This window comes from Mauremys mutica, chromosome 17, assembly GCF_020497125.1.
Source record: "Mauremys mutica isolate MM-2020 ecotype Southern chromosome 17, ASM2049712v1, whole genome shotgun sequence".
NCBI lineage: Eukaryota > Metazoa > Chordata > Testudines > Geoemydidae > Mauremys > Mauremys mutica.
This window is the reverse complement of record NC_059088.1, coordinates 13551146-13563081: the sequence shown is the minus strand read 5'-3', so window position 1 is coordinate 13563081 and position 11936 is coordinate 13551146. Positions and strand designations below refer to the sequence as shown.

At 62.8% G+C, this 11936-nt stretch overlaps 1 protein-coding gene across 2 annotated transcripts in view; it reads right to left on the bottom strand.

Moving 5' to 3' along the window:
• MAG (myelin associated glycoprotein) overlaps nucleotides 1–11936 on the bottom strand; it is a 20289-nt gene extending 8353 nt beyond the window's left edge. For both annotated transcript variants that reach the window (XM_044991358.1, XM_044991359.1), the window contains exons 1-8: nucleotides 11810–11936; nucleotides 11444–11511; nucleotides 6129–6202; nucleotides 3224–3592; nucleotides 2019–2315; nucleotides 1417–1674; nucleotides 925–1185; nucleotides 127–414 (exon numbers count right to left, since the gene is read on the bottom strand). In XM_044991358.1, coding sequence (XP_044847293.1) covers nucleotides 127–414; nucleotides 925–1185; nucleotides 1417–1674; nucleotides 2019–2315; nucleotides 3224–3592; nucleotides 6129–6174 — 1519 coding nt within the window. In that variant the 5' untranslated portion in view covers nucleotides 6175–6202; nucleotides 11444–11511; nucleotides 11810–11936. The remainder of the gene's footprint in view (nucleotides 1–126; nucleotides 415–924; nucleotides 1186–1416; nucleotides 1675–2018; nucleotides 2316–3223; nucleotides 3593–6128; nucleotides 6203–11443; nucleotides 11512–11809) is intronic.

The following is an 11936-nucleotide window of genomic DNA, read 5'->3' as shown; positions in this document are numbered from 1 at the left end:
GCTGTTCCCAGCAGGAGGCGCTGTGGGGAGCGGGGCAGGAGCACTGGCCATGGGTGGAGCTCTCGGCTACCCCAGCTCAGTCTGTTCCCAGCAGGGGGCGCTGTACGGAGCAGGACAGACACTCACTGGAGTGGTGGAACTGGAGCTGCTGGTTCTTGGTGCCGTACAGGTTGCGGGCGGAGCAGACAACGAAGAGCTGCGAGTCCGGCTCCCCGCGCAGCGTCAGGATGCTGGTGACCGTGTAGCCCGTCTTCTGGGAATAGACGAACTCCTGGTCAGTCTCGTTGACCGTCACGTTCCGGGTGGGCAGCTCGAAGGAGATCACGGGCTCCGGATTGGCCAGCACGGCGCAGACGCACTGCACCGTGTCCCGAGCCGCTGTGCACTTTGACTCCATGAGGATTATGGGAGCAACTGCGGGGAGAGATGCAGCGTCAGCATCGTGGAGATGCAGCCAGCTCTGGGGTGGGGCAGCTGGGGAACAGCCACACATAATGCTGCACAGAAACAATTAGGCTGGTGCTGAAATGCAGACAGCTCTGGGGCAGGGCACAGCCACACATAACACTGCACAAGGATGGCCTGTGCCAGAGCTGCCTGAGATGCAGCCACCTCTGGGGCAGGGCAGCTGCGGAACAGCCACACTGCAACACCACACCGGGACAGCTCGCCGGGCCTGAGATGCAGCCAGCTCTGGGGCAGGGAAGCTTGGGAACAGCCACACAATACTGCACGGGGATAGCCTGCACCAGAGCTACCTGAAATGCAGCCAGCTCTGGGGCGGGGCAGCTGGGGAACAGCCACACATAACGCTGCCCAGGGACAGCTCGTCTGGTGCTGAGGTGCAGCCACCTCTGGGTGGGGGAGGGCAGGAAGTAGGGGAGAAGCCCTGACACACTCTCCCACCCAGCATGGGTGACTCACACTCCACGGTGAGGTTGAAGGCGGAGCCGCGCTGGCCGTACTGGTTCTCCGCCACACACCAGTACTCCCCGTCGTCCTCGTGGGTCACGGCGGGGATCTCCAGCAGCAGCTCGCTCTCGTAGACCACCGTGGCCACGATCTGCTTCTCCTTGAAGATGGTGATGATGGGCTCAGGGTTGCTCTCCGTGGTGCACAGGATAGTCACTGACTCCCCCTCCACCGCCACCACCGAGGAGTTCACCGACGGCTTCCGCGGGGCGTCTGCAAGGGGAGGGCAGGGGTTCACTGACCCACAGACCCAGAACTATAATCACTAGGCCCCACTCCCCTCCCAGAGCCAGAATAGAACCCAGGAGTCCTGGCTCCCAGCCCCATCCCACTCTAACCACTGCACCCCACTCCCCTCCCAGAGCCGGGATAGAACCCAGGCTCCCAGCCCCTCTCCTCTGCTCTGACCACTAGACCCCACTCCCCTCCCACCCAGGCACTCACACATGACGGTGAGGGCCAGGGAGCGGTTCACCCGCCCGTACACGTTCTCGGCCACGCAGGTGTAGATCCCGTCCTGCGCGTGGGTGACGTTGTCCAGCTCCAGCGTCAGGTTGGTGGACGGCTCCTCCCGCAGCACGGCCTCCTCCTTGAACCACGCCAGCAAGGCCATGGGGTTGCTGTCCGCCACGCACACCAGCACCACGGGCGAGCCCTCCGTGACCTCCACGGACGAGTTCACCTGCAGGATCCGGGGCACGTCTGCGGTGGGGGAGGCAGAGCTGAGCCTTAGCCTGTGGGACTCCCTGCCACTGGAGGTCAGCGGGGTTAATCCATGGGACTCCCTGCCACTGGGTGTTTGGGGGTCTAGGCCACACTACTGGGTATTAGTGGGGTTAATCCACGGGACTCCCTGCCACTGGGTGTTTGGGGGTCTAGGCCACACTACTGGGTATTAGTGGGGTTAATCCATGGGACTCCCTGCCACTGGGTGCCAGCAGGGTTAACCCGCAGGGCTCCTCTTGCACTAAGCACTAGCCCCCACTCCCCTCCCGGTGCCAGGGCCAGAACCCAGCAGGCTGAGGTGGGCGGTGCTGGCGACTCACACTTGACGTCCAGGGTGGCGAAGGCCTCGAAGAGGAAGGTGGTGTTGGGGTAGGTGACCTGGCAGCCCAGCTCGTGCCCGTCGTTCTCCCGCGAGGGCTGGAACTTCAGCAGGGACACCTGGCTCCAGGTGCCGCTCTCCTCCTCCAGCTGGCCGAAGACAGCCTGATCCTCCAGCGCCTCGTGGTTCAACCAGCTCACCACGGGCTTCATGGTGGGGCAGTTATCCGGCACCACGCACCGCAGCTCCGCCTCCGTCCCCACCACCACCGCAGCCGGGGGCACAATGGTGGGTTTGTCTGGTGAGGGAAGAGGCTGGGTGAAGCCAGGGACTCAGGCTCCGACCCACTGGACCCCACTCCCCTCCTGGAGTCAGGGATAGAACCCAGGAGTCCTGGCTCCCAATCCCCCCACCCCACCAGTTTAACCACTGGACCCCACCCCCCTCCTGGAGTCAGGGATAGAACCCAGGAGTCCTGGCTCCCAGTCCCCCCACCCCACCGGTTTAACCACTAGACCCCACTCCCCTCCTGGAGCTGGGGATAGAACCCAGGAGTCCTGGCTCCCAGTCCCCCCACCCCACCGCTTTAACCACTAGACCCCACTCTCTTCCCAGAGCCATAGAGAGAACCCAGGAGTCCGGGCTCCCAGCCTCCCTCTCCTCTAACCACTAGTCCCCACTCCCCTCCCAGAGCCATAGAGAGAACGCAGGAGTCCTGGCTCCCAGCCTCCCTCTCCTCTAACCACTAGACCCCACTCCCCTCCCAGAGCCAAGGGTAGAACCCAGGAGACCTGGCTCCAAGTCCCTCCACCCCCCCACTGTAACCACTAGACCCCACTCCCCTCCTGGAGCCAGGGATAGAACCCAGGAGTCCTTCTCCCAGTCCCCGCCTCCCTGGTTCTAACCATTAGACCCCACTCCCCTTCCAGAGATAAGAAGAGACCCAAATGCGCCCTGATACAGCAGTAGGGGGTGCTGAGCTCCATGGCACAGGGTGCATGATTCACTGGGGGAGCCTCTCTCATCACTGTTAATTCTGAGCCCCTAGAGAGACAAGGGCCCTGTGCACCGTTTCCCCCCCGCCCGAGCCAGCCAGTCCCGTGCCCTGAAGCTGGATGGCAGCCGGCGCCCCTAGAGGGAAAGGCCCCGTGTCTCAGTCCCCGATTCAGCCATCCAAGGGGCCTGGCCCCAGCGCCCCCCACTCACCGACGATCTCCAGGTTGCTGTGCTCCGAGTACGTGTACTGGTTGTAGCCGCCCAGGTCCCCGCGGAAGAAGTACTTGCCCGCCAGCTCGGGGCTGAGCCGGCTGAGCTGCAGGGTGCAGTTGCGGGCCTGGAGGTCGCCCAGCAGGCGGGAGCGGCCCTGGAAGCTCTCGTGAACGATGCCGGTGCGCGACTTGTACACCACGGGCGGGTAGTTCCGGGGGTAGGGGCTGTTGAAGTACCAGATGCCGTGCACGGCCGAGGGGCGCAGCTCGTCCGGGTAGTCGAAGCGGCACGGGATGGCCACGCACGTGCCCTCGAAGGCCATAATGGTCTGCGGCATCCACGCGCTCCACGGCCCACCCAGGGTGCCTGGCGGGCAGACGGGAGCGACAGGTGCTGGGCGGTGGGGACAGGAACCCGCACGCCCGTCTCCTTTGCCCCCAACCTCTCCTGCTACGGTCCGGTCTCCTTCCCGTCCGTTTCCCCACTGCCCTCTTCTCTGCCCAGCTGCCAAACCTGCCAGTCCCTGCTTTGTTACCCGTCTGCCCAGCCCTCTCTGTCCAGTCCTCCCTCTCTAACCATCCATCCATTTCCATCCCTCTCTGCACCTATCCATCCATCCTTCCCTATCCATCCCTCCCTCTCTAACCATCCATCCATTTCCATCCCTCTCTGCACCTATCCATCCATCCCTCCCTATCCATCCCTCCCTCTCTAACCATCCATCCATTTCCATCCATCCCTCCCTCCCTCACCTATCCATCCATCCCTCCCTATCCATCCCTCCCAATCCATCCCTCCCTCTCTAACCATCCATCCATTTCCATCCCTCTCTGCACCTATCCATCCACCGCTCCCTATCCATCCCTCCCTCTCTAACCATCCATCCATTTCCATCCATCCCTCCCTCCCTGCACCTATCTATCCATCGCTCCCTATCCATCCCTCCCTCTCTAACCATCCATCCATTTCCATCCCTCTCTCCCTCTCTGCACCTATCCATCCATCCCTCCCTATCCATCCCTCCCAATCCATCCCTCCCTCTCTAACCATCCATCCATTTCCATCCCTCTCTGCACCTATCCATCCATCCTTCCCTATCCATCCCTCCCTCTCTAACCATCCATCCATTTCCATCCCTCTCTGCACCTATCCATCCATCCTTCCCTATCCATCCCTCCCTCTCTAACCATCCATCCATTTCCATCCATCCCTCCCTCCCTCACCTATCCATCCACCCCTCTTTATCCATCTCTCCCTCTCTAACCATCCATCCATTTCCACCCATCCATCCCTCCCTGCACCTATCCATCCATCCCTCTTTATCCATCCATTCCTCCCGCCACCTATCCATCCATCCCTCCCTATCCATCCCTCCCTCTCTAACCATCCATCCATTTCCATCCCTCTCTCCCTCTCTGCACCTATCCATCCATCGCTCCCTATCCATCCCTCCGTCTCTAACCATCCATCCATTTCCATCCATTCCTCCCTCCCTCCACCTATCCATCCATCCATTTCCATCCATCCATCTCTCCCTCCACCTACCCAACCTTCCCTCCCTCCACCTATCCATCCATCCCTTTCTATCCACCCATCCATCTCTATCCATCCATCTCTCCCTCCACCTATCCATCCCTCTCTCCACCTATCCCTCCATCCATCCCTTCCTCCATCTATGCATCCATCCCTTTCTATCCATCCATGATCCATCCATCTCTATCCATCCATCTGTCCCTCTCTCCACTTATCCATCCATTCCTCCCTCCCACAAAACATTTATCCACACATCCATCCAATAAACTGTTTATCCACCCACCCATCCAACAGTCCATCCACCCAACCATTTAGCCATCCATCCATCCATCCATCCAAACAATCCACCATTTATCCATCCACCTACCACCCAATCATCTGAACAACCAACCATTTGTCCATTTAACCATCCACCCAACCAACCTACCCTCTATCCAGCCATCCATCCCCCCCCATCCAATCATCCATTCATCTATCCCACCATCCAGCCATCCCTGCCTTCATCTCTCTCTAGTTATTTCTCAGACACTTGGCAGCGCCGTATCTAAACACCACCCAAGCCACAGGTGCAATTCAACCTATATAAAATTACAGTTCTGACCCTCACGGCCTCCTCATTGACTCGTCCCAATGGATCCTGCTCCAGCGAGGACACCAAGCAAGGCTGCCTGTAGGGTCCCCCCAGCAGGATCCCCCGTCCTGTGAGTGCAGCCCAAACCGGAGGCCTTTGGGAACCCTCTTCCAGCAGAGCTAGTTCAGGGCTATTCCCGCACTGGGAACATGAGACCTGAATGAACACGCACCTGACCCTGGAACTCCTCCCGTGCCTCAGTTTCCCTGCTGACCCAACCACCAGCTTTCAGCACCCAGTTAGAACCCGGATCCTACTCCCCAAGCTCTCAACATGGAGAGCATCCCTCTGTTTCCCCCCAGTGTGGAGAGCTCCCCCAAACACCCACCCACAGCCCCCCACCTTGGAGGACACATCCCCCATCAGGGAGTGGGTAGCTTGTTCTCCCGGGACCAGCCAACCCTCAGTCCAGGGATACAATAGAGCTAGACAAGGTCCAGCAAACTCAGCTCACGCACCAGGAAAATTTGACCCGCCGACGGTGAGCTGATTGGCAGGGCTGGAAAACCAATCAGATGCACCATCCCGCCTGCTTGGCTAAGTCTGTGTGATGACGCAGGGCGAGTGGACAGTTCATGCATTGAGGGGTATGAGCCACCTACTGCCATTTGGCTCGGTGAGCAACAGCTTGGGATGTTAGCACCTGCGAGCCCTGGGTTCAAACCCACCCTCTGGAGCCAGGGCTGTAAAAGACAGGAAATGGGGCTGTGGCTTGCTTCCTCGGGGTCCCCTCAATACCTCCAAATAGGATCCCCAAGATGAGCAGAGCCCCAGCAGCCTTCATCTTCTCAGGGGCGGCGAGGTTGTGTGAACTGGGGAGAGAGAAAAGGGGCTTAGAGGAGGTGGGGTTGGTGTTTTCCCATCTCACCCCCAGGGCAAATGTGACCTGACCCATTAGAGAGCACTATGCGAACGGTGGGTCTGATCCCACCCAGCAGGGGGCAGCGTGCACCCAAACAGATCAGATTTATTCCTCCCAGCAGAAGGTGCTGGGGCCTTCAAACAAACAGTCGGGGAGAGACCAGGGCAAATGGGCACCAAAGCTAGAGGTCATTCGTTGTAAGCAGCAAGTGCTGTGATGCCCCCTAAGGGCCATGCTGGGGATAGAACCCAGGAGTCCTGGCTTCCCCTCCCACACCCCACCCTCTGCAATCAGAGCCTTCCCCTACAGAAGTAAGGATGAAATTAACTGGAGAGAAACTTTCCAGGGTGGATCTCAGGGGACAGTTCTCCCAATGCAGAGGTGTGAGGGGAGCCTCTGAGGATGGGGAATCACGTCCCAACAAGAGAAAGGAAGTGGGGTCTAGTGGTTAGAGTGGGGGGGCAGGGGGTTGGGAGCCAGTTCTGTCCCTGGCACTGGGAGGGTAGTGGGGTCTAGTGGTTAGAGTGGGAGAGGGGGCTTGGGAGCCAGGACTCCTGGGTTCTGGCACTGGAAGGGTAGTGGGATCTACTGGTCAGATGGGGGAGGCGGGCTTGGGAGCCAGGACTCCTGGAATCTCTCCCTGACACTCAGGAGATTTAACCCCAGGCCTGCGTAGGTGTTGCCCATCCCCGGTTGCCCCACGAGCTCTCAGCTGTGACTGCAACAGGGCAGGGAGATCCCTGCCCAGGGGTGGAGAAATGCAACCTCAGCCCAACTCAAGCAAACATGGGAACGGTCGCTGCTGTTCTCACAATGGCCACACGATGGCAGTGGGGCCTTGCAGAAAAGCAGCCACATTCACACACAGTAAAATAGTAGCAGAGCCACGGAGAGAACCCAGGAGTCCTGGCTCCCAGCCCCTCCTGCCCTAGTCCCCACTCCCCTCCCTCAGAGCTGGGGGGAGAACCCAGGAGTCCTGGCTCCCAGCCCCTCCTGCCCTAGTCCCCAGTCCCCCCCTCTCAGAGCTGGGGGGAGAACCCAGGAGTCCTGGTTCCCAGCCATCCCGCCTTAACCTCAAAGACAGTCCCCCAGGGACACAGACGCTCCCCTATTAGCCAGCACAACTCCCAGGCTGGCCGGTTCCGACTCCGAAGTTGTGGCGGCTGCTCCGGGCTCCGATGGGCCAGCAGAGCTGGGGGGGCACCGTGGGGAGCTAGCGATGGAGCACCCCTGAGAGACACAACGGCCTTGAGGGCCCAGATCACCATGACACAGGGCCTGGAGGGGGTGGCTAGGGCCGACTCTACCCAGAGCTCCATAGGCCTAGACCTTGTGTAGCCCCATGGCATGGGGGGAAGGAGAAAAGGGGTCTATGAGGCCAGCCCTACCCAACCCTAGACTCTGAGTAGCAACCAAGACCTGGGGGAGGGGGTAGAGAGGTCTGTGGGGCCAACCCTACTCAGGCCTAGGCCCCACGACATGGGGAGAAGGGGGTGAGAGGCCTATGGGGAGAGGCCAACCCCACTCAGGCCTGGACTATGAGTAGGGTGGCCAGGCATCCAGTTTTTGACCAGAACGCCCGGTCGAAAAGGGACCTGGTGGCTCTGGTCAGCCCGGCTGACTGGGCCGTTAAAAGTCCGGTCGGCGGCGCAGTGGGGCTAAGGGAGGCTCCCTGCTGCCCTGGCCCCGCGCCGCTCCCGGAAGCGTCTGGCAGGTCCCTACAGCCCCGAGGTGCAGGGGCGACCAGGGAGGTTCCCTGTGCTGCCCCTGCCCCCAGCCACGGCTCCGCAGCTCCCATTGGCCAGGAACCATGGCCAATGGGAGCTGCGGGGGCGGTGATTGCAGGCGTAGGCAGCTCGCAGAGCCCCCTGACCCCTCTGCCTAGGGGCCGCTGCTGCAGGGACGTGCCGGCCACTTCCGGCAGCAGCGCGGAGCCAGGGCAGCAGGGACCCTGCCTTAGCCCCGCTGCGCCGCCGACCGGGAGCTGCCTGAGGTAAGTGCCGCCCGCGCACCGATACCCCTCGCTGCCCCAGCCCTGAGCCCCCTCCTGCAGCCTGCACTCTGCACCCCCTTCCACACCCCAACCCCCTGCCCCAGCCCGGAGCCCCCTCCTGCACCCCAACCCCCTCATCCCCAATCCCACCCTAGAGTCCTCACCCCCTCCTGCACCCCAACCCCCTGCCCCAGCCCGGAGCCCCCTGCTGCACCCCAACCCCCTCATCCCCAATCCCACCCTAGAGTCCTCACCCCCTCCTACACCCCAAACCCCTCATCCCCAATCCCACCCTAGAGTGCTCACCCCCTTCCACACCCCAACCCCCTGCCCCAGCCCGGAGCCCCCTGCTGCACCCCAAACCCCTCATCCCCAATCCCACCCTAGAGTCCTCACCCCCTCCTGCACCCCAACTCCCTGCCCCAGCCCGGAGCCCCCTCCTGCACCCCAAACCCCTCATCCCCAATCCCACCCTAGAGTCCTCACCCCCTCCTGCACCCCAACCCCCTGCCCCAGCCCGGAGCCCCCTGCTGCACCCCAAACCCCTCATCCCCAATCCCACCCTAGAGTCCTCACCCCCTCCTGCACCCCAACTCCCTGCCCCAGCCCGGAGCCCCCTCCTGCACCCCAAACCCCGCATCCCCAATCCCAGCCTAGATTCCTCACCCCCTCCTGCACCCCAACCCCCTGCCCCAGCCCAGAGCCCCCTCCTGCACCCCAAACCCCTCATCCCCAATCCCACCCTAGAGTGCTCACCCCCTCCTGCACCCCAACCCCCTGCCCCAGCCCAGAGCCCCCTCCTGCATCCCAAACCCCTCATCCCCAATCCCACCCTAGAGTCCTCACCCCCTCCTGCACCCCAACTCCCTGCCCCAGCCCCGAGCCCCCTCCTGCATCCCAAACCCCGCATCCCCAATCCCACCCTAGATTCCTCACCCCCTCCTGTACCCCAACCCCCTGCCCCAGCCCAGAGCCCCCTCCTGCACCCCAAACCCCTCATCCCCAATCCCACCCTAGAGTCCTCACCCCCTCCTGCACCCCAAACCCCTGCCCCAGCCCGGAGCCCCCTCCTGCACCCCAAACCCCTCATCCCCAATCCCACCCTAGAGTCCTCACCCCCTCCTGCACCCCAACCCCCTGCCCCAGCCCTGAGCCCCCTCCTGCACCCCAAACCCCTCCTCCCCAATCCCACCCTAGACTCCTCACCCCCTCCTGCACCCCAGCCCCCTGCCCCAGCCCGGAGCCCCCTGCGGCACCCCCAACCCCTCATCCCCACTCCCACCCTAGAGTCCTCACCCCCACCGGCACCCCAACCCCCTGCCCCAGCCCCGAGCCCCCCTGCACCCCAAACCCCTCATCCCCAATCCCACCCTAGAGTCCTCACCCCCTCCTGCACCCCAACCCCCTGCCCCAGCCCGGAGCCTCCTCCTGAACCCCTCATTTCTGGCCCCACCCCAGAGCCTGCACCCCAAGCCGGAGCCCTCACCCCCTCGTGCATCCCAACCCCCTGCCCCAGCCCAGTGAAAGTGAGTGAGGGTGGGGGAGAGCGAGCGACAGTGGGAGGGTGGATGGAGTGAGTGGGGGATGGGGCCTCTTTGAAGGGGCGGGGCAGGGGCGGGGCCTCTTTGAAGGGGCGGGGCTTCAGAGAAGAGGCGGGGCAGGGTGTTCGGGTTTGTGTGATTAGAAAGTTGGCAACCTTAATGAGAGGCCTGGGGGGCCCACTCTACCGAGGCCTTTGCAGGCCAGAGGCAAGATGGCTGCCGGGCAACACGGCTCCAGCCCCTTGCCCGCATCAGGCCCCATTTCCAAGCCTCCGCCGCTCCCCAACCCCCGGCACAGGCTGGTTGTCAGGGCCCAGCCCTGGCGTGAGCCCCACGGGCGGTGGAGCCAGCCCCATCCCGATGCAGGGCGGCCCCATAACCCTTTGGGGGAGGCCTCGGCCCTCCTGATCCCTCCCCCACGACTCCGCCCCACCCCGCTCATTCCTGAACCTCGCCCCGGGTCCCCTCCCCAGAACAGCTCTGATCTGCCCCCCAACACCTCCAGCTGCCCACCCCCCAAAAAATCCTGACCCCCATTTCCCCTGAAGCCACCAGCCCCGCCCCCATTTCTCCCCCTGAATCGCCTCAACCCCTCATGTCCCCTGAAGCCCCATCTCCAAACCCTGCCCTCTGCCCCCCGCACAATCCATTGGCTCTCCATCTGCCCCCCTAAATTCCCTGAACCCCTCCGGTCCTCAGCCTCTGGCCCCCAAGCCCCAGACCAGCTCCAGCTCCCCACAAGCCCTCGCCTGGTTCTGTGCCCACCCAATGCCCCTCCCACCAATCCCATCCGCTGGGGCGTGGGGGTCTCCCATCCAAGCCGTGACACACACCCCCCCGCCACCCACGCTCAGCCGGGGAGAAAAGCCAGGGGCAGCAGGCCTAGGCCAGGGGGTAGCCAGGCGACGCGAGGCTCAGGGCGCAGCTGCTATCACGCAGCTTGGGTTACGCACTGTGTGGAATGAGTCGCGGGTCAGGACACCTGGGTTCCGGCTCTGGGAGGGGAGTGGGGTCTAGTGGTTAGAGCAGGGGGGCTGGGCACCAGGACTCCTGGTTCTATTCTGTTTTGATCAGTAGTGACTAGCACAACCCCACCCCGCTTGCCCCCACGGAGATAAACAGGCGACTTCTCCCCATCTGAGGGACAAAGGCCTTTGTGCCTCCCAAGGGAAAATGTCACCAGAGCAACAAGGCTCATTAACCATCGAGAGTCTGGACTCCCAGCCCCTTTGTTCTCACCACTAGATCCCACTCCCCTCCCAGAGCTGGGGATGGAACCCAGGAGTCCTGGCTCCCAGCCACCCTGCTCTAACCACTAGACCCCACTCCCCTCCCACAGCCAGGGACAGAACCCAGGAGTCCCGGCTCCCAGCCCCCCTGCTCTAACCACTAGACCCCACTCCCTTGCCAGAGCTGGGGATAGAACCCAGGCATCCTGGCTCCCACCCCCCCTGCTCTAACCACTAGACCTCACTCCCCTCCCAGAGCTGGGGATAGAACCCAGGCATCCTGGCTCCCACCCCCCCTGCTCTACCCACTAGGCACCACTCCCCTCCCAAAGCCAGGGACAGAAACCAGGCGTCCTGGCTCCCAGCCCTGCCTGCTCTAACCCACCCGAGCCCACTCTGGCACATGGCGCCGCGCCGCAATCTCATACCTATCAGTGTCCTCCTGGTTTTCTAACCCCTCGGCGACTCCGGCATGAAGGTGGCAAAATCCCAGCACCTGTAACCGAAGGGACCGGCGGGGTCAGAGCCGTGGACGGACCCCGGAGTGATCAGAATCCCTGGTGCGAGGCAGCGGCCAGAACAACGCCCCCCTCTGCACAGCTGGGACCGGCCCTTCCAGAGAGAAGCTCCGATCTGGGTCAGCGGGGGGGGGGAATACCAGGTTAGGGGGACTCCAGATCTGATCCCCGGCAGTGGGGAAGGAGGACACCGGGCTAGCAGGCCCAGGGATTGATCCGGGGTGGCAGGGAAGAGGGGAACCCCAGGCTAGCTGGTGACTGAGCAGCAGGTGATACCGGTGCAGAGAGCTCCCACGGTGTGGCGCCAGCCTCCCACTCACGGATCCCACCGCTGGCTCTCAGAGGGGCAGCGTCCCATCCCAGGCCAGCCGCTGGCACTGGCGTCCCCTCCCGCAGCCGGCGA